This window comes from Pholis gunnellus (genome assembly GCF_910591455.1).
Source record: "Pholis gunnellus genome assembly, chromosome: 18".
In the NCBI taxonomy this organism is placed as follows: Eukaryota; Metazoa; Chordata; class Actinopteri; order Perciformes; family Pholidae; genus Pholis; species Pholis gunnellus.
In genome coordinates this window covers 20,880,025-20,904,611 of record NC_136545.1, presented here as the reverse complement: position 1 = coordinate 20,904,611, position 24,587 = coordinate 20,880,025, and the positions used below count along the sequence as shown (strand labels likewise).

General features: G+C 41.3%; 1 protein-coding gene across 1 annotated transcript; it reads right to left on the bottom strand.

Annotated features, from left to right (window-relative positions):
• Positions 1-4,117: 4,117 nt before the first annotated feature.
• On the bottom strand, positions 4,118-23,191 carry hapln1b (hyaluronan and proteoglycan link protein 1b). The gene is made up of 6 exons (XM_079179457.1): positions 23,055-23,191; positions 8,937-9,071; positions 6,793-6,956; positions 5,616-5,814; positions 5,036-5,338; positions 4,118-4,522 (listed from the first exon to the last, which is right to left on the bottom strand). Exons 2-6 carry the CDS (start codon positions 9,040-9,042, stop codon positions 4,233-4,235), a joined length of 1,062 nt encoding a protein of 353 aa, XP_079035583.1. The 5' UTR covers positions 9,043-9,071; positions 23,055-23,191; the 3' UTR covers positions 4,118-4,232.
• Positions 23,192-24,587: the final 1,396 nt, after the last annotated feature.

Genomic DNA, 24,587 nt, shown 5'->3' with positions numbered 1-24,587 from the left:
CTACAACTCCCAGAATGCACTGAACTTGTTTCTGTGCTATCCTCACATATCCTCATATACACTCCCCACATTGTAGTGATACAAAGCTGCAAAGTTTATATTCAACAATGGATCAATGTTTTCGTCAATGGATCAACGTCCGTCCACCAATAATCGTCTTTTTGAATATTATAAACTACGTCACTCACTCTGACTTTGTTATAGATGCATTTCATTTGTGTGTCAGCCATGAAACAGGCTCCTCATTAACTTTCCTTCTGTGTTATTTCAGTCCTCAGCAACATGAAAAACAACAATTCGTGTCCATGTACACAAAACCAATAGATTAGATTTGGTGGAATATGAGTCAACATAAGAAGCAACACGTCACCAGCACGCCGTCACTCAGGTCCTAAAAACAGCATCGTGTGTGTTTTTTTTTTGCTGTATTTCAGTTACAAAATCCCCCGAAAGCAGCACCATGAATGGCCTCGGTGTTTCTGCAAAGGAAAACATGAAATGTATTATTCCCCCTCTGGAAACATTACTGCATCACTCAGGAACTCCACCTGATCCGCTCTGTAGTTCAACTCCACCCTGAACTCTGCCGGCTTCTCTTTAGCTGAACTAAAGCGTGATTGCTCGTAGGTTGCCGTGATGTATTTTGTGGATAATACAAGAAGTCAATGAGACGCAGAGTCCAGGTTTATGAACTGTTTTATTGTCCCAAAGGTTTCCTCTGAACGCTGCAGTTATGAACAAGACGAGCAAAGTCGGTCAGATTATACATGAAATAAAAGGCAACAGATGTGAGGTTTCTTTAGTTTTATAAGGAATAGTTTCACATTTTGGGAAATGAAGTGTTAGCGCTTAATATGCAGCTTGAGCCAGCAGGCAGTCAGTTTAGCTTAGCATAGATACTGGAAGCAGGGGGAAACAGCTAGCCTAACATTTAAAAATAAAAAACACGCCTACCAGCAGCTATAAAGCTCACTGATCAACGTGTCACATCTCGTTTCTTCAGTCCGTAAAACAAATGAGTTACTTTAGAGCTGATTGATTGTGGATTTAGTTTAAAAGAGCTATGCTAGCTGTGTCTTTATGCTAAGCTAAGCTAATCGGCTGAAGTCTTATATTTAACAGAGAGATATGAAAGTGGTGTCAGTCAATCTTTTAGTTATATGAATGAACTATTTCTTTTATCTGGACACAAACAGAAATCTAAGTTCTCCAGCTCAACATCCTCTAAATGTGACACATGAAGGAGACTTCAGTCAAATGCGTCTTTTTTGTGTCAATATGTTGAAATCACTTCCAACTTGCAGCTTATTTATGTTTCACTCTTTGAAACCTACATCCTTAAATTTGCACCACAGTTTTCTTGGCTTTGGACGTTGAAATCTCCAACGTGGCTCAATGGACTTTTACCACCAATCTTTCACTGTTTCAGCTTCTCTCCAGAGAACAGGAAGCGATGACCTCGTGGTTTAAACATGAAGTTACCAGCTGTGAGGTTGTATTTCCCAAAATGTCAAACGATCCCTTTAACAAACTCACACTTAACATCGTCTGCAAACTGTTTACAAGAACTGACAAAGAAACACAAGTTAAAAAGGAAACAAATGGTGTAGTTTTGCTAATCCTGCAGGAGACTCTTCTGTAAAATCAACACTTCGTTTCCCACAGTGAGAGATGTTTTATCGAGTCTGTCCAGCAGGTCTTCAGCGATAAGTGTGGCTGATTGTTCAGCGGAGCCAAGCAAAGCCGACTCTACGCCGAGGCCCGAGTGGATGACCTAAACCAGAGTCTGGGGGCCAGCTGGGCCGGCGTACGGTGAGCTAACACTTGGTCAATGTGCACCGTTTACCCTCTGAAAGCCTTACATGGAAGAAGCCCTGAGTGCCTCCATGCAGCAGTGATTGGTTTTTGGTGAATGTGTTGTGTTTCTGTCTCGGTTCGGAGTCTCTGCAGAGCCTCTGGATCAGGACTGGCTGAGTCCCATGTGTGACCTCAGCGATTCGTACGTTACTCCGTGATTCGGTTACAAAGTGTTTCCTAATCTTACGAAGCGGAAAATCTGTGGTTCTCTCGCATGTTATCCAGAAGAAGTCATCGTCTCACAGTCGTTTACTGTGTCAGTAAAAGTTTTAGTCTCATGCCTTTTACATTTTCTATCGTCTTATCTTGTGTTCAACGGTTCATGTGATATTTTGCGTAAAGTTATTCCTCATTTTTTGTGCACAACACGTGTCAATTTCTGCTCTTTACATGAATACAGTCTACAAAGGAAACAACTAAGTTAGGTTTAGCCAACAAAACTACTTGGTTAGGTTTTGGAAGAGATCTTTCTTTGGGTTAAAATAACTACTGAAGAGCCGTTACTGAAGTAAGCAGAAGCAAACAGCGGTCTAATGGATAAAAGTTCAAGATCACGTAGATAACATACAAAATAATTTGTGCGATATCTACAAATTACGCCGCATTATTTTTTGCAGGAATAGCTACGAATGCTGTTCAGAGAGCACGTCGGGCTAAATTTAGAGACGGCGCAGTTACGAATGAAGTCGATGGAAAGATTGGACGAAATGCAAGTTGGCGGCGGAAATGAATGCAAAATGCTTCAACTTGAGCTAAAAACGTGTTCTGGTCTCTAAAGTTGGTACATTTGGTTGTTTGGTTGGCGATTAAAACACAAACAGTCCAGCTGTCAAATTCACACAAATTATACAAGGCAGAGAATTCACTTCCTGTCTGAACCACGAGGCTGCAGCTGTCGCTTTCTCTGTGTTTAGCTCGTCACTTCTTTAGCTTCAGACAAAGCTTCTGATAACATCAGAGCTCAAACCCACCAGCCCGCTGTTCATGAAACTCGGTTGAAGGGTGGAGCACCAAACCGAGCAAGAACCCGAATCGCAGCGCAGATACACAACTTATTCTTCACTTTGGCGAACGTCTGCGCTCTCTGAATGTCCTTCTAATTTGTCTCGTTTACAGAAAAAAAAGGTCGTCAACAAAGATTTTGTTGAAGAAAATAAAACTCATCTGATGTTTGCAAAATCCAGAACTTCCACAGGAAAAGTCTGTGATAAATGTGGACTTAAATGTTTGTTTTTAGACCCGGTTCAACGATAACCGGTGATCAAGTTTGAACTTTCTTTGAGACAGATCTGTGGAGTTCAGTACGGAGGTTTGAGGTCACGACGGTCGGCTCGCCTCGGCTCTAATCTTTCACTATAAGAAACTACAGTATTCGTATCAAAAATAGCCGTTTATCAAGGTGCTAGATAGATAGATATCTATAGATGGATAGATATCTATCTATATCTATAGATCTATCCATAGATAGATATAGTGAGTGTAGATCTACACTGATAGCTGCTTTGTGCTTGTAGAAGCTAAACATGCTCTGAAGTCTAAGAACAGAGAGAAACATCGACTGTTCCTATTCATGCCAGGCATTTTCTGTTGCTGCACGCGGTCGACTACTCGTCTACATGTTCAGTGCAAAGATCAAATCTTCTTTTTCTTCTTTTTGTGTTGTGGAGTTTTTGCATTTGTTCCGCTTTATGTAAACCAAAGAGACTTGGATAGTTTGGCCAATAAGACAAAAAAAAGAATGTAAATATTTCTACAGTATATAAAAGAAAACAGTCGTAAACAGAAGTACATTTCTAGATAATAACATTCTACTTAGAAAACATAAACAATGTTGTATTTTTCTTCCCCGTATTCATTGTGGTGGAGATGTTTGGTCCGAACACATTCGTACAAAAACATAAAATACTGATGAAGTACAAAGTACCGGTCGTAGCACCTTTTGTCTCGTACGGTCGGTGAACATCGGTTAAGTCGTGCGAGACTTTGTGTTCCTACCTGATGACATCACAAGTCACATGATCTCTCTCTTTCTCCTCGAACAAAACAAGATAAGTGCCCAAAGTATCCGTCCGACCGCGGGAAACTATTCTCAGTTCAGTCGTTTCTGCTCATCTGACATATGACAGTACGCCCCCCCCCCCCCTCCTCCAAAGGCATTGATTAAATAATATCAACCTTAAATATGTGTAAACTATCCTTCAGAGAGTATCAGCTAACAATAACGTCTTAAGGTTTCCATGTAGATAAAGCATCACAGTTTGAATGTGTTTGTTCACGTCTCTTTGTCCACTTGTGTGTCCACTAGTGTATGAATGTGTGTGTGTGTGTGTGTGTGTGTGTGTGCATGCCGATGTGTGTGTGTGTGTGTGTGCGGCTCAGTTGTGGCCCTTGAAGCAGTACACTCCGTACAGCTTGTGCTTTTTGTCGGGGAAGCCGCTGAACCTGACGGCGGCCTCCGTGGGGCTGCAGCGCCGGCGGGGGCGGGACACGGGGTAACGGACGCTGCCGTCGGCCAACCAGCCGGCGTCGCAGCGGTCGTAGGCCAGCAGCTTCCAGGCGGCGTACATCTGGCCGACCTTGGCGATCCGAGCGCCGTCCTGTTGGCACGCCCCGACCGCCTCGTCGTAGGTCAGCTTAGACGGGTGGATCAGGTAGTAGAACCGACCTGAGACGACAGGAAGACGAAGAACGATGAGCACAAAGACGTGAAAACACAACATGTGCTGAAGGCTGCAGGGTTTATTACAGCAATAAGCTTTCATCAGTTATTTGCAAAAAGATTCAAGAAATATTATCTTTGGGGACCTCCAAAGGTTTAGGGTCTATTGGCAGAAATGGAACGTAATATTAAAAAATAATTTTTTTGTGTATAATCACCTCGAAACAAGAATCATTTTATTTTTCTGTCACCTTAGAATAAGTTGTTTCTTCAAAAGCAGAAAATGGACAAACAAACCAAACCAAACAAACCAAACCAAACAAACCAAACACTGCAGTTTCAGTTGGCTGCAATCTGCAGCCTCACCACTAGATGTCACCAGATCCAACACACTGTAAAATGAGCCAGACTTTGCTGTATTTCATTGGACAATTGTCTTTTGGGGCAACCTGGTTAATTAAAGGTAAACACACACACACACACACACACACACACACACACACACACACGCACACACACCTTGGTAGTGGGAGGTGAAGCAGAACACGTCGTAGTGGTTCTTCTCTTTGTCTCTCAGGCCGTAGTTGCGGACGCCCGGCAGCATGTTCTTGCCTCCGCAGGGTTCTCGGGGGTTGGTGATGGGGTACTGGACCGAGCCGTCGCTCAGCCAGCCGGCGTTGCACCAGTCCAGCTTCCCTCGCCACGCCTCGTGCAGCTGGTCGAAGGAGGCCACGACGGCGTCCTGGTCGCGACACGCCCGCTCGCCGTCATAGAAGTTGAGGTTGTAGCGACCCAGGCGGGGGAAGTAGGGGAAGACGACACCTACGGGAGGGAGTCAGCGGGTCAAACCGTGTTCTTTGGGGTTCGGATTGGATCCTGTTGTTTAACCTAATGACTGAAAGCACGTCTCGCTGTGTAAGCACAGCTGTCTCTCTGCTGGCTTCAGGCTGACGTCTCAAACAGATGAAGCTGACACTGATGAACACTCTGCTGACTTTCCCTCCCGAGCAGTCGGCGCTCGCGCTGCTAAATTGAGTCAGCCTCTTACGGAACAATGACATTCATATAAACATTTCATTATTTCCAAGAGTCGGTTCACCTTCCAGGTCGAGGGACACCACCACTGTTCCGTCTTCCAGCCCATCGATGACTTCACACTTGTATCTCCCATAATCCTCCAGGGCAAGCTCCGTGATGACCAGCGAGGCGTCCATGGGGGAGGAGCCCTGCAGGTGGACGCGTCCGTGGAAGCTGCCGTAACTCCTTTTGTGGTAATCCATGGCGACGAATACATCCACCTAGAACGAGACAGACAGATGTTCTGTTTGTGTTATTGACGTTTATTATGATCGTAGAACAGCACAATAATAATGTTTCATTGCTTCATGTTACAGAACACACAAACCCCATCCTCAGAGTTTAAAGCAGTGTGTAGCATTTCACGGATCTATTAGCAGAAAAACACTTTTACATTCGTACGTGCATATTATTTTTTTTTAATAAACTTTCGTCTTCACAGGAAACTACTCAAACTACTAACAGGAAAGGTTTATAAAAAGTTTGTTATGTCGTTACTTTTACTTCCTGGTTCATGGTTTCGGGGATAACTGCAGTCCTGAACAGGTCGGAGTGATGGAGACGTGTTCAGTTGGATGCAATTTGCAACCAAACCACTAGATGTCACTACATCCTACAAACCGGCCCCTTTAAAGCAAAAGTTTAGATATTTGCGATAGTTGGAAAATATGTTTGTTCACCTTCTGGTGGGGACTTAGATGAGAATATTGACACTACTCTGATATCTGTCTGTTAAATAAAAGGCTAAAGCATGCAGCCAGCTAGCTTAGCTTAGCATAAAGATGGAAACAGGTGGAACAGTTAGCTAGGCTCTGTCCAAAGTAGACAAAATCTGCCTCATTGACTCTTGTTTGTTTAATTTTTACAAAAAAAAACTGTAATTAACAAAATCTCTTTTATTTTTTTTATATTTTGAAACCTTCACACCCATGTTTACGTTTTTCGGCACGTTTCTGTCACCAAATGTTGATCAGTTCAAAAAGATAAAAACACTTTTATTCTCTACACATTTGCATTCTGGGCCTCCTCCTGCGCATGCTAACAGAGCACAACATACAAAGAAATCCCACTTCTTAAAAATAAGTGATTAAAAGCGTTAATTCATTATCACACGTGATGTTACGGAAATGCTGCACATTGTAACAAAACAAAACATCTAGAAACACAGATAAGCCGTAATATATAAAACATGTATTGACCTCTTTCAGGTAGTCTGACGTCAGCTTGGTCCATTTGATCCTCATCTTCTGGCTGGGCGTCAGGGATTGGTCCATTCGGATCTTGCATGGCAGCGTAGCGTTCCCTCCTCGCCTCGACACGACCTTCAACTGTTCCGCCGCCACCGAGAGTCGGGGACCGTTCTCTGCAACAAGGTTAGCCTAGCTTAGCATAAACACTGGAAGCAGGGGGAAACTGCTAGCCTGGCTCTGTTTAAAAAGAATCTTAATTCATGTTAGTGGCTCCGTTACATGCCCACGTTGACGGTGCTGCCATGCTGATGTTTAGAAGGTGCAACGTTTACTATGATCACCATCTTAGTTTAGCGTGTTAGCATGCTAAAGCTAGCAAAATTAGCGGTACACAAAGTTGAGGTGAGGCTGATTGGAATGTATTTCTGTAGATATCTGGTCAGAAGCTTAAGTACTGGTCACGTTAAAATGTAAACCTGATGACGGCGTTAGATTAAAAGGATCAATAAAGTTTTTATTGTTCATCTTGAGAGGAAGGTGAATGTTAAAACACATATTTCATCACAATCCATCCAATAGTTGTTAAGATACAACAGCTTTAGAGGTGTTGTGAGGCTGATAAAGCTAGGCTAGCTGTTTCAATTCGCTTCCAGTCTTTATGCTAAGCTAGGCTAAACACGTCCTGACTAGTTCCTGCAAAGAAGTTAGATTGATCCATCTTCTTTCCTCAATATCTGAAAATAAAGTGAACTCCTCCTTTAACAGCCATCAGTTCTGTGGAGCCTTTTCAAGGTGCATTAAACCGATAACTGGGACAGTTAATAATAATATCCCATAATAATAATAATAATAATAATAATGTCCTGTTTGAGTCCAAAGTGATGCGTTTGAGTGTAAACCTGAATATACAAACTGTTCCTGAACACAACATTAGCGTGATTCCTCTGCTGTGACCTTCAGCCTCGTCACTAACCGAGGGTTCTGATTGGCTGTTTAACCACCGCAGTGTTTCACTTTGTCTGCTGTGTAAGCACACACACGCACGCACACACACACACACACACACACACACACACACACACACACACACACACACACACACACACACACACACACACACACACACACACGTGTTTCATCCATAGAACTGATCAGACAGCTGACGGCTCATTGATCCTCTGTGCTGTTAAACGGTTTGTTTCATGTCGTTAGGTTACATTAGTTAGTTAGTGGTTAGTTTTTTATTATTCATTATATTATTAGTTAGTGGGTTAGTTAATAGCCTAGTTAGTTTGAGTTTGTTAGTTGTGAGAGATGAGTTTTTGATTATTTATTTTACTATAATTAGTTATTGGTTAAATTGCATTCAGTGTTTTTATTATTATGTGTAAGTTACTAACTGCCTAGTTAGGTATGTATTTATTCATTTTTAGTTACTAGTTAGTTAGATATTGTTGTGTTAGATAGTTAATAGTTACTTGTTTATTAATTATGTATTACTTAGTCTGTCATTGGTTAATAATTGGGTAGTTATAACTTAGTTTTTTGTTACTAGTTAGTTAGTTATGGTTATGTTATTAAGTAATGTTAGTGTTACTTGTTTGTTAGTTATTAGTTTTAAATGTTACATTATATTACTATTTAGTTACTTCTTGTTTTCAATTCGGCTAATCAATTTAGTCAACTGTTTAGTCACTAGTCTTAAAGTTATTAGTTTAGTTATTAGTTTGTTTATTGTTTATGGTCATTATATAAATAAGTTGTGAGTTTTTATTTCTGTATCATAACATTATGCAACATCCCAGCAGACGTCCCGTCTTTATTGAAGCGTTACCTTAAAGGCGACCTCAGCTCCTCAGATCCATTATAAACATATTCTTGGAGCCTCGGCTGTGTTTGAAATCTTGACACAAAGTTGTTCATCCGTCAGTGAAGAGACAACTCTTTATCTCTGTGAGCTGAGGATCCCCACATAGCAGAGCTATCTCTGCAGCAGAACCAACTGATAAACCGAGGAAGCTAACGACGCTGCAGAGCGCTAACAAAGTGCCGTGAACAAAACTCAGGAGAAAAGAGGCTGTAAGAGGCTGGAAGAGGCTGTAAGAGGCTGGAAGAGGCCTCTGCATGACATTTAGTCCCCCCCCCCCTCTCACCTGTGACATAGATGGTCCTCGAGTGCTCCAGTTCAGGGTACAGAATGTCTAAATCATTGGCTGCTACGCTCAATGAGATCAACGCACAGATCAGCACGGGAATCATCTTCTCTCACCACACCGTCGGTCCGATCACTGCAGAGAAGAAGAGGAGGAGGGGGGGGGGGATACAGTATGTACAGTAAGAGGAAGAGGATTTATTGTAGTTGGTGCATCACAGAGAGAAAAGGAAAGTTATTCATATATACGAGCATCGTCTGCATTCAGGCTGCTGTGCAGTGTTTCTCTCTGCAGTGCTGTTCTCTCTCTCTGCAGCACAAACACACACATTCTAAAAAAACCTCTCCAAATACCAAAAACTCTGCATGTTGTAAAGATCACTTTGATTCGTCCTCGATGCCCCAAAGCAGGACGTCCCGGGAGAAGCTTCAACGCTACAGAGGACGGCACACACACACACACACACACACACACACACACACACACTCTGGATAAAACACACATGTAGGAATATACAGTACGTACTGTAAATACTGTGCGGTGAATGTTCCCCCGTCATCCAACATGTCCCGGTGACACTGACAGTCCACAACTTCTGCCACAGTGCAGCGTCACGCTCACACCTCAGGCTTCATTCACACACACACACACACACACACACACACACACACACACACACACACACACACACACACACACACACACACACACACTCACTCAAGCCTCAAAAGAAACGCACAGATAAGCTACGGAAGTCCAGAGGTGCCGATATTTAAATGAGAAAGTTAATTCATCATTTCATAATAATGTTCCTGAAGATTCCTGCATGTAATGTTGTTTATTTTACTGTTATAATGTTGTTTATTTGCTTTGTTGATTTTTATGATATTGCTTTTACTGGTTCTGTTTTTACCATGTAGAGGACCGATGACAAAATAAATGTATTATTATCATTATTATTATAGAAAACACTGTTTAGTGCGTGCACTTTAAATCAATTACAAATAAAGTCTGCAAGCAAGCAAACAATTCTACATTTATTGAGAATAAAGTTTCTAATTATAAATTGTATAACTAATACACATTTCCTTTGGTTTAAATGGATATTTTTTTCAAAGAAATAGTACCAAATTACATAGTTACCTTTAAAATAAAGTGCCTTACTGCCTTACGTTGTGGAACTACAGCTCCCATGATTTGGGATATTTGGGGGATGTAAACAGGAAGTATGTTGTTGCAACGGAGTAAAATGAGATTTTTTTTTATTTAAATTTAAACAAAATTTAAATAAAAAAATGAAATTTCAACTTGATTCAGTGACTTCAGTTAAATATTGACAGCCTTGGTCCTCCATAAAACACATCCCTGTGGTAGTGAACTAGTGAATCCCTCTGTGGTGAGTGTGTAGAGGATGGGCTGCAGAGAGTGAGTGAGTGAGTGAGTGTGTGTGTGTGTGTGTGTGTGTGTGTGTGTGTGTGTGTGTGTGTGTGAGGAGGTAGTCATTCGGATTGATCCCCCCTTGTCTTCATACACTCAGTCCCATACTGCTGATGCACCGGCCTCCTCTGCCAGGTGGAGCTCCTGCAGTCAGCAGAATAACTCTGCAGCGCACACACACACACACACACACACACACACACACACACACACACACACACACACACACACACACTTATTACCCCTTCCTGTCTGAAAGGAGGGAGGACTGAGGAGGTGTGTGTGTGTGTGTACGTGTGTACGTGTGTACGTGTGTACGTCACCTATTTGTCCTCAAACATGTTGACGGTCCCCTCATGGACAGACAGGTGTGAGGACACATGAGACCTAAGAAGCTGTAACAGTTTGAGTCTCCAGAGAAAACCTCATGTGAGTCTCTCTGGAGGAAACAAAGGGTTAAATACTTCATGACTCCAGCTGTTAGTGATGTCACATGTTAAGGAAATATTTAGATCCTTTACTACAGTAAAAGTGCTGATACCACATAGTAAAAATACTCTTTTCAAGCTAAAGAACTATTACCACACTGTATTTGTAACAGTATATGTAATACATTAAAATTGTTAACATTATTACTGATACATTAACATTATTACTGATACATTAACATTATTACTGATACATTAACAGTATTACTGCTATATTAACATTATTACTGATACATTAACAGTATTACTGATACATTAACATTATTACTGATACATTAACATTATTACTGATATATTAACATTATTACTGATACATTAACAGTATTACTGATACATTAACATTATTACTGATACATTAACATTATTACTGATACATTAACATTATTACTGATACATTAATAGTATTACTGATACATTAACATTATTACTGATACATTAACATTATTACTGATATATTAACATTATCACTGATACATTAACAGTATTACTGATATATTAACATTATTACTGATACATTGGCATTATTTACATTGTCCAAAGGAAAGGCAGCAAATCTTTAAAAATAAGTTAAACGAAGCATTTCATTTGTTCTTGTATAAACTGTTGGAGAGTTTCATTTATAACAAAACATCAGATTTTATTAACTTTTCATGTTTTGTTATCAGAAATCGTAACTTGTAGATTAATTAAAGTTGTCACATAAATATAGCGGAGTAGAAGTATTAGGTAGTACAACAAATTAGTAGTTAAGAACAGTACTAGAGTAAATGTACTTAGTTACATTCCACCTCTGATACTTACTGTAGTATCTCGTATTCAGATCTACAGACTTGCAGTAAAAGAGAAAATGAAGAAGAGCTTGTCTCAGTAGGAACTGTGGGACTCCTCCCAGTCTCTGGAGCCCAGTGACGGGTTGTTACTGTGAACAGGCCAACACAAACACATGCACTCATACACTCATCAATACTGTGGGAGGGACATTTATTTTGAAAGGTCAGCTGATAAATAATGATTAAAAAATGAAAAAACATATTTCTATTATGATAATCGGCCAACAGGATTATGATGAATACTCGCTCAAACACTTTGGTCCAGACTGAAATATCGCCACAACTCTTGGATGGATTCTGATGATAATAAAAAATAATATTCATGTTCCTCAGAGGATGAATCCGACTGACTTTGATGAACCTCTGACTTTTCCTCTAGCGGCACCATGAGGCCGACACTGTAATGTGATGCCTATTAAACATGCCGACATGAAATTATAAAACCTAATTTGGATTTAGGCAACAAAACCACAACAACACAACTACAACAACAGAACCACAACAACAGAACCACAACAACAGAACTACAACAACAGAACCACAACAACAGAACCACAACAACAGAACCACAACAACAAAACTACAACAACAGAACCACAACAACAGAACCACAACAACAGAACCACAACAACACAACTACAACAACAGAACCACAACAACAGAACCACAACAACAGAACCACAACAACAAAACTACAACAACAGAACCACAACAACACAACTACAACAACAAAACCACAACAACACAACTACAACAACAGAACCACAACAACAGAACCACAACAACAAAACTACAACAACAGAACCACAACAACAGAACCACAACAACAGAACCACAACAACAGAACCACAACAACAAAACTACAACAACAGAACCACAACAACAGAACCACAACAACAGAACCACAACAACAAAACTACAACAACAGAACCACAACAACACAACTACAACAACAAAACCACAACAACACAACTACAACAACAGAACCACAACAACAGAACCACAACAACAGAACCACAACAACAAAACAACAACAACAGAACAACAAAACTACAACAACAAAACTACAACAACAGAACCACGACAACAAAACCACAACACGCTGGCAAACACCGGTCTCGTGGTAGAAGGTCCTGTGTTTGTTAGAAGACCACCTCCACCCCCAGAGCTTGTTTTTCTATATTTTAAACTACGTCACGTGGAAGCAGTTCACTTGTGTGTCCTCCACCAAAAAGCATCCGAATCGACTTTGTGTACAAACACACAATATATTGCACGTGGTGTTCCACAGCCTGCTGTGACACTGGGCTGGTATCTACAAAAAATAAAAAAGTCCACATTTTTTGGCAAAACTTTCAGCTATTGTGACATTTTTTGGGGGGCAAAAAAACGAATAACAAATACGTGAATGTGTTTTCACAGAGTCAAACAAAACAAAACCGGCCCGACGCCGAGGTAAAATAAACTGGTTCCTTCACGGGGTTTCTCACACTAATACCGGACCTCCAGCACGAAACATCTCACAAACCTCTGGAGTTAAAACATCACAAAGACCAACAGCTGTCTCCCTCACTGAACGTTTCCAGGCCTTGTTTGGTTGTTCTCTTTTATTTAGTCTCTCCAGTGACTCCATTAGAACCGTGTTTAAACGACCTTTCACCTCGTCTCCAAATAATAAACACTTTACTATGAGTTGAGATGTCTAAAGGCTCGGTTACCTTCAGTCTGGATTTATTTCTCTCTTAAATGTGTTCAGCCGCTCTCTTCCCTCTCTGACAGTCTGATTTATTCATGCAGGTCCTGCTGAGTACCCGACACACAGCTGCACCTCTTCCTCTTCCAGGATATGTTGCAGACGTCGTCACGCTCCTTTGAAGTCATGACAGAGTGAGTGTTTGTGTGCATCGCCGGTTCTAGTGAAGTGTAACTCATCATATGTGTCAATGAAACAGACCTGTCTCCTTCCAAAGGACATTCATTACACCGTGCTAGCTGCCCTGTGGATTGGGACGCCCCCCCAAAACGTTGTTCTAAACAGGAGTCGGTTCTAAAAGAGACCCGGAGTATCAACGCGGTCCAGAGTTAGCGGTTCTGCTCTCGCTGCTTTGTTGGTTCTGCAGTGTAGTTCGGAGTTTGATCAGAAGAACCGGATCATCAATGAAGGATAATCACTTCGATCATTGATGAGATGAGAATGTGTTTCAACGAGTTTGAAACTCAAGAAAGACTGTTTGTTTACATACAAGTATAATAACGAAATATGAATTATTTTCTGAATTAATTGTCTTTTTTTCTCACAAAATAATCAAAAAGAGCCGATGAGAGGATCAATAAGAGTATTCGTCCTAACGATACTCGTCCCTACCTGTGAAGAGTCGTGATTTCCTTTCCTCATTATTCATATGGAATAAATGCTCTTTTTCTTTTTCGTCTCATTTTGTTTGCATCACGTTGTTATTGATCGTGGCTCCATGGGGGCGCTGTCCGGTGCTGAACGTTGTTTTGTTGAATATTCTTTGGATAAATCCATTTAAAAGCTACAGTTATACTGAATGCACTCTGTGCCATATCTGCTTTTATTGACGAAACGAGAAGCTTCTTGTAAAGTAACTCATGAAAATCTATTTTCTTATTAACGCCCCCTTTAACACATAAAGCTCTGGCGCCGGCGGGGACCTGAACACGTCTTCCACTTCTGTTTGCAACTGTATATGTTTGATTCTTCAGAAGAATACAATGGAATCCGTCCTGTGAGACCTCGGCCTCTTCTCTTCCCAGGAACACCGGCTGACTCCGATGGCTTGAAGCCGACAGATATTTACGAGGAGGCTGCAGAGGGAGCGAGCGGCCGGCCCCCCCACAGCCTCCTTCAGCAGGAGAACTAAACGGACCGTGAAACACCGAGAGCCTTAAAGTCGGACGGAGACCCGAGGGAACACTTATACTTATATATTACAGTGTGAGCAATAACACGTCAAATACATGCTTTGTGAAAGGAGATACCCGATCCAGGTAGACCTGAAGACCAGATCCACATGAACAGACCGTAACAAAGAGAAAACAGCAGCATTGTACTTCAGTTGAAGTAGTTGTACTACAGTGTTACATGTACAAATCCTGCATTCGGTGTCTCAAGTAAAGTATAGAAGTATCAGCATGAAGATATATTTATTCACAATCAGAAACAGTTTATTGCTTTAAGTACGTTACACAAACAAGGAATTTGGCTCGGTGATTTGGTGCGTAACAGTAAAACTAGAAAATATGAAAATTTACATTAAAACAAGTATATTAAGTAAGAAATTGTCCTGAGGATGTAGCGTCTGAGTCAGTACCAAAAGTAGTCATCATGCAAATAATAACATATATTATATTGTCAATATAATTATTGATGCATTAATGTGTTCAACATATGTATTAACATGTGAGAGAACGTCAGGAAGGAAACGCAGCGTAGTGTAAAAGTACAGCGAGATGCTTCTATTTGTGACGATTAAGCAGCAACACCAGAAACCTCCAAACATTTAGAAACACTCTGAAAGATAAAAGAATATTTAATCAGTGATTCTGTGAAATATTTTACTATTCTTTATACGTATTGCAGGTCGTCCGCTGAACGCAGCGTTGGAGGTTCAATCTCCAGCTCTCTGGTGCGCTGTACGTCCTCGCTGTCACTGAGTGAGTGTTGAGCTTTTTAACTGCAGTGAAGTTCACTATTTAGCGCTCTGAAGCTATGCTAGCTGCACTTTGAGGCTGTCAGCATGACGTCATGCTCACAATGACAATGCTAACACGCTGATGTTTAGCAGGTATCATGTGAATCATGTTCACCCAGGAGACAACCTCTGGTTCTTTAAAGTGAAGTCAAAGCTTCATGTGTTAAAGCTGCATTCTCTCTAATGTCCACCAGGGGGCGACTCCTCTGGTTGTATAGAAGTCTATGAGAAAATGACTCTACTTCTCTCTTGATTTATTACCTCAGTAAACATTGTAAACATGAGTTTATGGTCTCAATCTCTAGTTTCAAGTCTTCTTCAATACAGCATGATGTTCATTTAGTAAATGATGGTCCATTTAGAGTCACACAGACCATAAAGCAGGGGATGCTTTAGGGGCGGGGCTACACAGTGATTGACAGGTCTCTATGTCACTCCTCCTCAGTCCAGATGTGGTCACTTCCTGTTCACTGGTTGCAAAAAACAAGATAGCGACGGTTGAAATCACCGAACTAGAAAGAGGCTTCCAAACATCTGTTCACCATGTTGGCATAGCCTGTTAGCATCGCCTGTTAGCATGCTAACATAGCTAATTATCAGTAAACACAGAGTCCAGCTGAGGCTGATTAAATGTCTTTAGTTCTGGTTCAGGTTCTTGGTCATAAACCAAAGTATTGGATATTAGAAATGGTCAGACGTTTCAAAGACGATCCGACAAGCAGATAAACACAAAGAGGTGAAAACACAACAATCCAGACCTGTTCTGGTTCTGGTTGGGTCGACAGCTTCACGGTGTAAATAGCTTCAACGTGCTGCTATCTATCGGACGTCTTCCCTCTGGAGAACATTTCAGGTCACCAGGCCGACACCGTCCAACAGATAAGAGGTTCACAGTACGAAGTACTTCTACATAGTATTACTACAGTAGATGGAGCAAAGCAATGTTCTGCTTTGGACGCATTTGAGAGACTTAAAATACTTCATATTAGTTTAGTTGTTCGCTATATTTACAATATGTTCACCTCTTTACCTTGATGTGAAACAGAACTATCTCAGGGAACTGAAGCTGTTATCTCTGATCTCTTCAAAGACACCAGACTCTGATTCTACCTCTCAGAACAGAAGAGTTACTGCTCTACTGCTCTCTGTTTTAAAGTACAAGGATAAGGTTTTACTAAACGTATAACTCTTCTTAATGTCTGGTTTACACATTCAAGATATTTTAAGGTGATGAGGAAATATTGGTAAAAATGTCCACAGACCTTCATTAAAACACGAATCAGTTCTTCTCATAAGTTATAGATAATGTCTGTTTTTTTGTGTGGTCTCTTTAGAAAAGAAGTTTTGGAAACAAAGTTTTAAACAAAGTCACACAACAACACAAACACAGAAGCAGACGAGGCAGCAGCAGAGCAGCTGTTCTGAGCGGTAGAATCAGTGCTTCAGTGAATCTGGTGTCTTTGAAGAGATCAGAGATAACGCTTCCTCTGTTTCTCCAAACTCCATCTACTGTAGTGAAACTCTGACTGTGGAGCAGAACCTCACACAACCACACATCCAAACATCCAAACTTACTGTGTAAGCATTAACCATAAAAGGAAAGTTCTGTTCCATTCTTCAAGCGCACAGAAATCTCCTCCCTCCGTCCGAACACAGACCTCTTTTTTTGGGGGATTTTAGTGAAGCTGAACTAAAGTCTATTTCCGCTCAGACTGACGTGCTGCAGGTGCTATATTCAGACCTGAAACACGCAGATGCAACGGCCGACCTGCTCTGGAAAAGTCAACCTCTCCACACTCCGACGCTTGTGTTGGAGTGTGGGTGGGGTAGGAAGTGATGGGTGTGGTATTTACACACACACACAGCCCGGGATATTCACCAAAACATGCACAAATGTTTTCCCCCCGGTGGGTTCACACCGGTCCACCTCGTCACCACGGCTGCTACAAAGAGTCCTCAGTGAGGAGCCCGGAGGCTCTGTGAGGGGGGTGAGACTCCAGGGCTCTGACGTCCAATCAGGACGCTGCATACGAACTGCTAGGAAACAGCAGACTTCCTGTCCCGCCCCCTCGTGACCTCAGCTCTCCGTATGTACGTATAGGTTGAATCTCCGAAGTTATTTTGATCTCACAGGTGTTCGACTACCTGCTCTGAACCATAAAAGTTCACCGACCCAAAGTTTAAAAGCAGACGTTTCATAGCTTAACTTAACAAAGAATATCACGTTAAAGAAAATCAGGATGTCGTCCACGTGATCATGAATCAGGAAGTGTAAAGAACGGTCTCAACGTCGGTTTATTTGTCACGTAACTTACGTACTTAAGTAACGCTACTTCTCTAGTTATTTCAACGCAAACCACGATCTTTTTCAAGTATTTTTTACGATCTATTCCTAAACCTAAGTTGTTTCCTGTGAAGAAGGAAGTTTATCTTGAAATGTATGAATAAAGTTTATTTCTTCGGAGAACGCGCTAAGATGAGGAGTAATCCTTCGTAGATATCGTACGAATCGTTGTGTGAGGGTACGTTGTGGTGACTCGTACCTTAAAGGAACAGTTCAACATTCTGGTGGAGAGCTAGAAGACCACTCTGGTTAGCTTAGCTTAGCATAAAGACTGGACACAGATGGAAACAGTTAGCTTGGCTCCAATCACCACTATTGACAGGACGACATCATTTGTCTGCATCTTCAGAGAAAAACCATGAATAACCAAAACTTTACCACAACGTGAAACCTCCGAATCAAACGAAACACATTCAAACTGTTAAACCAGAACAACACAGTTTGTGTTCAGATTTTTACTGCAGTAAAAATCACAATAGTTCCCTTTTGAGATGTCGTGGAGTAGAATTATTAATAAGCAGCGTCAAATGGAAAATTGTACTTAAGTACAGTACAAACTTGAGAGAATGCAGCTGTCTTATAAAGATAACTGATGCTGTGTAATCTCCCTTTGTAGTGAAGAAGACTACCATTGCTCTTCTTCTTCACCTGATTCACCTCTAAAATGTAATAAATCCTCCGTGTTCGTCCTCAGAGACTCGCTCACATTCGTCCTGATTATGAAACCTTTGAACGGCACAAAGACACCAGTCATCCTCTGCAGGATATCTGACACTTTAAAGAGCAGATAATATCAACCGTAACCCTTCACCCTTCCTTCCTCCCCCCGCCTCCCTTCTCTCCCGTCCCTCCCCCGACTGCAAGAGGGTAATTTACGACACTTTTTCTGTTAAGCGCCGCCTTGACCCTGAGAAGAGACATACAGTTAAAAGTTAATCTGGTTCTTCATCCCAGCATGCCGCTGTGTGTTTCACTGTCTCTCTTTATTCCTCATCTGAAGGTACCGGGGGGGGGGGGGGGGGGGGGGGGGGACAGGTAAACACTTTAAACTTCAGGGTTCTATTCAGATTCAAGATGGATTCAGTAAAAACAACAAAAAAATGCAGCTGAAGAAGTATAATTAAAGGAAAAAGATACAGTGGATGGTGATTAGCTTAGCTTAGCATAAACACTGCACAAGTACTTGTCGGATGGGCACACTGATGTTTGTGAAGAAAGAAAAAAGAGAAAAAAGAAACGTGTTAATTAGCGAGCTTTAGAAACCAGGCTAGCAGTTTCCCCCCGCTTCAAGTCTTTATGCTAAGCTAAGCTAACCCCGTCCCGGCCTCGATAGAACTGCTCACACACCTTTTCACCGTCAACCATACGACGACTTTTGTAACTTTCATGAAACTGACAATTCCGACATCAGGCTGTGATTGGTCAGGTCTGGTTTAAACTTCTCTCTTCCCTCAACAGTTATTTCTGTCACTTGAGAAGAGGTAAAAACAATTCTATGAATGTCTTCCAGGACGTTTTTCAGTTTACAAGATGTTTCGCACTCATTTTTGTAGGTATATCTACGAACGCTGTGTGAGAACAGCCTCGATTTATCGTGTTTGAACACTTTTAGCTTCTCTTCTGCGTACAGTTTGACGCGTCGTACAAACCAATGGACTGTCTATAAGAAGTGGACGCAGTCACGGTGACGTCACTCGTTGGTTTGTGGTTTGCGGCTTGTTTTATTTTTCCAACCAGTGAACAGGAAGTGACCATATCTGGACTGAGGAGGAGTGACGTAGAGACGCCGTATACGTCTCTGGTAGAGACCTGTCAATCACTGTGTAGCCCCGCCCCTAAAGCATCCCCTGCTTTATGGTCTGTGTGACTCTAAATGGACCATCATTTACTAAATGAACATCATGCTGTATTGAAGAAGACTTGAAACTAGAGATTGAGACCATAAACTCATGTTTACAATGTTTACTGAGGTAATAAATCAAGAGAGAAGTAGAGTCATTTTCTCATAGACTTCTATACAACCAGAGGAGTCGCCCCCTGGTGGTCACTAGAGAGAATGCAGCTTTAACAGAGTCTGTTGATCTTTTCACCCTGAATAAATGTTTATCTTTCCGCTAAACAGACGCAACTTTAAAAAACGTGTCCTCAAGAATCTGCTGGCTATGAACGGTGGTGAAACACACACACGCACACACTCGGACACACCCGGCAAACACATTACTGGACACGACAGAAGCTTCTATTCATAAAGAGACTTCTTCTGAATTAACACGTAAAACCCACATTTTTCTGCTCAACAACAGCACAAACAGTCATTTAACCCCTTGTTTCCTGATCACTAGCAGCTTGCACAAATTGAGGTTGACTATGCTGTGAATGTGTGTGTGTGTCATTTGAGGGGTTGACATGGGCCACAGTCTGTGTGTGTGTGTGTGTGTGTGTGTGTGTTGGGTGGGGGTCAGGGTGGAGCCACCATGTCTAAGCCAGCACAGAGAGGGGTTGTTGGGCTGGAAGTCGCTCACAGCCCCTCGATGTTCTCGGCTCTAAATCACTTGTTGTGCTTCACGACGTGGTCGACCGCAACTATGAGAGCTGTTACAAAAACGCTCGACTGAGGAAAGCAAACAAAACCTCCGTTTATCGAACGCCGTCGAGGCAATTTTACGCTCCAGCCGTCCGACGACTGAAGGAGAGCTGATGAAGTTTTTTTTTAATTCTGAAAATGTCAACATAAACAATGAAACAATCGCTGTAAAAGATCTTGTTGTTTACACAGAATTATTTAAAAAATGTATGCGACAGAAATGATCCGCCAGCTTATTGGTGTTTCTGCTTAATTGTGATGTAATTTATTCAAAAGCTTCATTCATCCAATTCCTAAAATCGGTACAAGCTAAGCTTAACCAATGTAAGTCAATGAACCAAAACAATTGGAAAAATATTGAAATTGTTTATGAATTATATTACTACTGAATTAACACACAAACATGTTATTTGAACTATGTTCATTTTTTATAGGGTTAGTCAGAGGACTGTTTTTATTAACTAATCGGATGAATGTGGTGAAGTTTGAAGTATAAAGTGGCACAAATTTGAATTGCTCAAGAACAAGTTCCTCAAAGTTTTACGTTGTTAACAATAGACCTTCACACCAACAGCATTCATTCACTCACATTCTCCATGACATTAACAGTGAGTCATTAAATCAACCGACAGTCCAACATGGAGCTGGAAATATTCAAACTACAACTCCTCTTTCACCAAAAACATCTTTAAAAACATTAACAGCACGACTGTGAACCTAAACAAGCACCAAAAACACAAACACCGTAACATCACACAAACACTAACATCACACAAACACTGTAACATCACACACAAACACTGCAACATCACACACAAACACTAACATCACACACAAACACTAACATCACACACAAACACTAACATCACACACAAACACTAACATCACACACAAACACTGCAACATCACACACAAACAATAACATCACACACAAACACTGTAACATCACACACAAACACTGTAACATCACACACAAACACTGTAACATCACACACAAACACTGTAACATCACACACAAACACTGCAACATCACACACAAACACTAACATCACACACAAACACTAACATCACACACAAACACTAACATCACACACAAACACTAACATCACACACAAACACTAACATCACACACAAACACTGCAACATCACACACAAACACTAACATCACACACAAACACTGTAACATCACACACAAACACTGTAACATCACACACAAACACTGCAACATCACACACAAACACTAACATCACACACAAACACTAACATCACACACAAACACTAACATCACACACAAACACTAACATCACACACAAACACTGTAACATCACACAAACACTGTAACATCACACACAAACACTGCAACATCACACACAAACACTGTAACATCACACACAAACACTGTAACATCACACACAAACACTGTAACATCACACAAACACTGTAACATCACACACAAACACTGTAACATCACACACAAACACTGCAACATCACACACAAACACTAACATCACACACAAACACTAACATCACACACAAACACTGTAACATCACACACAAACACTGTAACATCACACACAAACACTGCAACATCACACACAAACACTAACATCACACACAAACACTAACATCACACACAAACACTAACATCACACACAAACACCGTAACATCACACAAACACTGTAACATCACACACAAACACTGCAACATCACACACAAACACTGTAACATCACACAAACACTGTAACATCACACACAAACACACTAACATCACACACAAACACTGTAATATCACACAAACACTGTAACATCACACAAACACTGTAACATCACACAAACAGCGTAACATCACACACAAACACTGTAACATCACACAAACACTGTAACATCACACACAAACACACTAACATCACACACAAACACTGTAATATCACACAAACACTGTAACATCACACAAACACTGTAACATCACACAAACAGCGTAACATCACACACAAACACTGTAACATCACACAAACACTGTAACATCACACACAAACACACTAACATCACACACAAACACACTAACATCACACACAAACACTGTAACATCACACAAACACTGTAACATCACACACAAACACACTAACATCACACACAAACACACTAACATCACACACAAACACTGTTACATCACACATAATCTCCAGGAAACACGAGAAAAGAGTTCAAAACTTTACAATTAATGCCAAACAGCTCATTGTGGACATTAGTGGAAGATATATATATATATATATATATATATATATATATATATATATATATATAATGTGAGGTTTATAGTCAAGCTGCTTTGTTGTTATTCTGGACCAGAGAAACTCTGCTTTTATGTAAAAACCTATAAAGTATGATGACGTAAGTTACTTTGTTAATGTTATTCTTTTAAATTTTCTTCCAGAAATTAATTGTTTGTTATTTTCTGTTCTTTTTAAATAAAGTTTATTCTATGACTTGTCATTATTCTCAGTAGTATTCTAATAAATACAACAGTTAATGATACAACATTCGTTAAGATGCCAAACGTTGAACCGTTTTCATTGTTTCTGTGTTTTGTGTCTCTTCTGTGTTTAAAAGCAGTAAAGTGTGTGTGTGTGCGCCATCCCTTCACCAGCAACATGCGACACACAGCAGTCCTCAAACGCTCCTCTACAGATGTTAATAACAGGAATAGAAGAACTGTACCTGCTCAGCGCGCTCTGCTGCGGGGAAAGTCTCAACTCTCCGGCGGTCAGGACGCAGAATGAAGAATGATTTACGCACGTCAAGGTACGAGGAAACGGGCGGTGTGTGAGTGTGTGTGTGTGTGTGTGTGTGTGTTGGCAGCCTCTCCTGGTGCCTCTGAAAGCTCAATGTGTGGTAGAGAGCAGCAAACGTGCGCGTGTGTTTACGCGCAGGGTCGAGAGGAGTGCGCGCTCTGACGCGTGCAGGTGAAATTTAGTGCAAAACTCCGGTGACTTCTGCAGGTTTATTTACCGGATGTGTTGTTCCAAAATACAAAACAAATCAGAAGGCTTCACAGTTTGTCGGGTTGCATCACTGCAGCGGAGACCTGATCTGGATCTCTGTTGTTGTTTATTCAAACAAAGGAGGAACCCAACCCATGTTGCTCAATCCGCCTCAGAGCCCTCAGACCCATGCACGTGATGTTTAAAATGCATCTGCTCCAATGAAAAGCTTCCTTTACCATCAAACACCTGAGAGATCCCAAAGGTACAGTGGTCGGCTGCTTTTTTACCATTTAATGTGATTTCTAACATGAAAAAAGCTTTGTTCAAGTCCTGATACTAAACTGTGGAACAGAGTCAGAACCGTCACAGACAGCAGGGCCGTAGCAGGATCTCAGGGGGCCAAGGGGCCACCGTTTGATTGACAGGTCGTTACCACGGCGATGTCCATTGTGGGAGTTTGTCCGTGTTTTCGTCTCACTACACGACAACCATGTTACAGTCTGTTTCACTTCATGAACGTTAAATGGAACATTTTAGTTGTCAAAAAACGACGTATTTAGCGTTTGGTTGAACTTAGCTCCGCCCCCTTGTGTCAGGTCTGGTGGCAAAAAACTAAGATGGCGTCGTCCAAAGTGCCGAACTCAAGGCTTCAAAACACGAGTCCACAAACCAATGAGTGACGTCTACTTCTTCCTCTCTGGAGGTTATATCCACAACATTTACACCTTCTAAGCGTGCTAACGAGAGCTCTTTTATATTCCAAGGGTTTCATCGAGAACCCACCCAGGAGGTTCTACCGGGAACCCTTTTAAGGATGTTATCTAGAACCCTAAAGAACCGAGGCTGATGTGGTGCAGCTCAATCCTCTTTACCCTCAAAAAGGGTTCTTTGGATGAAACTGGTTTCTAAATGGAACCCTTAGTCTCACAAAGAACCTTGAAAAACTCTTCTTCTTAAAAAAGGGTTCTTCAGAAGCGAATGGTTCTGGTAGAACCTCAGCCCTGCAGGAAGAACCCGTTTGGAACCCTTATTTCTAAGTGTATGACGCTGAGCTGAATGGGACGCGTCCCTCCTATGTTGACATAAGTGAGTCTTCCGTGTAATTGGGAACAGTTCCTCGGTCTCGGGTTGGTTCAGAAAGAACCGCATGCTGTTTCACAACAGATCCACCAGAGAATTCATTATCACATTCCGCCTCCATCCATCCATCTCTGCTTGTGTGTGTTTCTGCTTCACCGTCGCCTGATTGAAACCGTCTCTCTTTATT

Bases quoted from the DNA above. Each gene is read 5' to 3' on its own strand.
- hapln1b (XM_079179457.1), bottom strand. From the start codon at position 9,042: ATGATTCCCGTGCTGATCTGTGCGTTGATCTCATTGAGCGTAGCAGCC. The intron at 5,815-6,792 runs GTCAATACATGT...GTCTCGTTCTAG, and splicing joins CGTCAGACTACCTGAAAGAG to GTGGATGTATTCGTCGCCAT. The intron at 4,523-5,035 runs GTGTGTGTGCGT...CTGTCGTCTCAG, and splicing joins CTTCACCTCCCACTACCAAG to GTCGGTTCTACTACCTGATC.